The following is a 3,148-nucleotide window of genomic DNA, read 5'->3' as shown; positions in this document are numbered from 1 at the left end:
GTTCCCTTGCAATCAGGGACGAATCCTTTTGGCATCACCACTTAACCAGAGGGGAGAAACAGCCTCCCCAGAGGCACAGCAGAGTCCCATCACTGGAGGCAATCAAGTTCGTGGTTGGCTGGGTGCTGGCTAGTCTCCTCCAGGCTGCCTTTCCCACACAAAAGCTGGGCGAAGTCACCTTCCAAGGTCTCTTTCCTCCTGGGCTGTTGCAGTATCCTGTGATGATTGCATTTTCAGCCTGGGAATATGGTTCTTTCTCTTTAACTGTCAGTGGTCTGGAGACTTGCCTGTGGAAATGAGCCCCTGCCTGTGGCAAGAGATGATGCAGGGCAGCTGTGTTTCTGGGCACACCCTGGGCAAATGCCACCTGTGTGCACAGAAAAGGGGGATGTTAAAATGGGCTGTGTCCTTGGGGGCTAGCATGGGCCATGGGGTGTGAGCGTGCAAGGCAGGGCTGGAATGCTTTCACAGCATTTTGCTCTGGTTAGGTGAAATGGTGCTCTTGGAGATGTCAGCCTGCCTCACGCTGTTACCTCGCTGCTCTCCCCTCATGCTCACCTTTCCATGCTTGGCTGAGGCAAAGGCGTGAGACAGTGAGAGCCAATGGTCCACACCCATGCACACCTAACCCCACCCTGCCGCAGAGGAGGAACAGAAAAAGATCTCTGCAGGTATCTGTGTTTATTCAAGATGTGTTTCAGGTATTAAAGAGGCTTTGTAGACAGAATGTTGGAGTCCAAAAGTGTAAGCAGGCTCCTGAGCCTTGGTCAGCGACAGCTGGAAAGGGAAGAAAAAAGTAAAGACGGTGCCTCGTTCTCCAGAGCTGTCCTCAAGTGAAGGCTGTCCAGCATAACACGTTGATGGGTGGGCTCCCTTACCTTTCCCAGGCTGTAGTCTGCTGGACCTGGAAACATACCCTTGCCAGTAAGTTTGGTTTTTAGTCCCATTGTGTACTTGGGAGCCCTTGTTTTGTAGATGTCCATTTCCACCCTGCCAAATGCTGCAGGACCTGGCGTCTGCAAGAGAAGCAATGAGGTTGGTGGGTACAAGAGGCAGTGTGGATTCTTGCTGGGTGCCCATGAGTACTGTGCTGCTTTAGGTGGCTGACCAGAGGAGCGGTGTGGGAGGTGTGGAGCCTTGGGAAGGAGGACTCCTTGGGAAGACGGGTAGATTTCCCAGAGGGAGATTAGTGTCATTAGTGCCAGTGAGCTGTACCACACCAAAGCTGCTAATGTTGAAAAGTGAGGAACTGCAGGTGTCAGTGTTGCTGGCAATAGCAGGGAGCCAGAGGCCCTGTGACTTCTTGGGCTTTGCTGCAGGCACAAGGAAGAGTGTGTTACGTGGGGATACGGCAGACGCTGGGGTCCTTCTGCCCTGAGAAGAGCAGCTGAGCTTCTGCTGCTGCTGTGAGAGAACAGAAAAGTATGGCTCACCTTTGCCAGGTCTCTAAAAGCACTCATGTATTGACTCTTCCCTACCATAGAGTAGCATGGGTTGGCATGGGTACAGATTGTGTTGGGTCCCAGAATCCTGGGCAGGGTGTAGGTGCCAGGACCTGGAAAGGGAATAGGAAGAGAACGTAGGTGAGTCCCGCGGGAAAGGATGCAACGCCTGGGTGCGAGAGAGTCAGCCTGCCAAGCCAGCTGTGAGGAGCAGGAGGGGTATCCTGCCCCTCATCCCAGTGCTTCTGGCTTCTGTTGCACGTGGTGTGCGTCGGCTGTCTGAAGCCAGAGCTGCCGGCTCTTCTGTGAGATGGGAGAAGTTGGTGCTCTGGGACAGCAAGAAGCTTGCTGAGCGCACACTGTGTCCTGCTGCCTAGGCTTTTTGCTAGGCCTGTTGAAGAAGCTGCAGACCTTCACAGGAGGACATGGAGGCTGTAAGTGTCTGTTTGCCCACGTTCCCGTACCTGGCGTTTGGAAAGGTTTTAAGTCCTTGGGCCGGAACACCATGCTCTGCACCGGTGCCGTATAGTAGATGTGTCTGTTAGCATGTTCCGTGGTATAGTCACCTGGGATGGAGAAGGAGGTGAGAGAAGTGAAGCTGGGGACCTCACCGCAAGCCAGAGAGGAGAGGTCAGGAGGCAGTGCTCAGCCCTTTTCTTTTCTGTCCGGAACTCTCGAAGCCCCCATTCAAGGCATGAGTAGAGGGTTTTGTGCCCCAGTGGCCCAGGACAAGAGTAAGGCGTGCTTGTCTGGCCTGGAAGAAGGGCTGCAGCAATGCTACTCACTGGGTCCAGGGGTGACCGCAATCTTGGTCTTGGGACGGGACGTCACAAGTGGTGATGGAGCCACATGCTTCCCAATCTTGGTGATGGATGAATGGATGAGGTACCGAGGACCCGGTGAGCAGCTGTCTGTGGCGGGACCTTTGGACCCTCGAAATGTGTATGCAGGGGCTCTGTATTTGGTGGGATCGTGAGCCGTGTGACCTGGGAAGAAAAGCCTGTGAAAGGACACGTGCCTGCAACTGTGCAGTGAAAAGAAGTTTCTAAGTGGAAGCAAGCGGTGTGCTGTGCCTTCCACTGCCACTGCCTCCCCGCAATAGCTGGTTTACCTATTGTCCCAGGCAGCCAGTACTTGGGACCCGGGGTGCTGAACTCTGCAAGGATTGGGCCCCGTCGGGGATGAGGTCTCCAGGTGCCTACCCAGGGTCCCTCCATGCTGCTGGCTAGAGAAAGTACAGGAAAAACAGGAGAGCTACCAAGGGGCTTCCCTGACACAGCCCTGGTACAGAGCACAGCAGAAAGAAAGTGAAACTAACATCATGAAAGAAAGTGAAGGAAAGTGAAGAGCAAGAAGTAACAGATGGAGGAGAAGGAGGAATGGGGGAGAAGCAGCAAGTTAGAAGCAAAGATGCAGCAAAAATGCCCTGCTGTGCCCTCAGGGAGTAATTGTTGGCCTGGCCAGCAGCAGCATAGAAGCACAGCGCTGGCCTGGCAGGGAGGTAGCCTCCAGCGCGTGTACACGCGAACCTGCTCAGCTGGAGTGTGGCAGTGCCTGGGTGAGATGCAGGGAGGAATGCCAGCTCCTCAGTGACATCAGAATCCGTTGCTAGGTGGATCCATCCCTGATGTCCATCACTGGGTGACATTTCAAAGGGCCATTCTCAGCCAGTGATGAGTGAGGTTCATTATGATGTTGAGACCCTT

At 54.3% G+C, this 3,148-nt stretch overlaps 1 protein-coding gene across 1 annotated transcript; it reads right to left on the bottom strand.

Annotated features, from left to right (window-relative positions):
• Positions 1-681: 681 nt before the first annotated feature.
• On the bottom strand, positions 682-2,659 carry LOC309574110 (ciliary microtubule associated protein 1A-like; the record flags this gene model as incomplete). The annotated part of the gene is given in 6 exon segments (XM_082283460.1): positions 682-777; positions 879-1,016; positions 1,434-1,555; positions 1,907-2,008; positions 2,228-2,528; positions 2,531-2,659. Coding segments are annotated over 6 exon segments (888 nt in total).
• Positions 2,660-3,148: the final 489 nt, after the last annotated feature.

This window comes from Coloeus monedula (genome assembly GCF_965178545.1).
Source record: "Coloeus monedula genome assembly, chromosome: 6".
Classification (NCBI taxonomy): Eukaryota; Metazoa; Chordata; class Aves; order Passeriformes; family Corvidae; genus Coloeus; species Coloeus monedula.
Note: the sequence above shows the minus strand (reverse complement) of the source record. Positions and strands in the feature narration are given on the sequence as shown.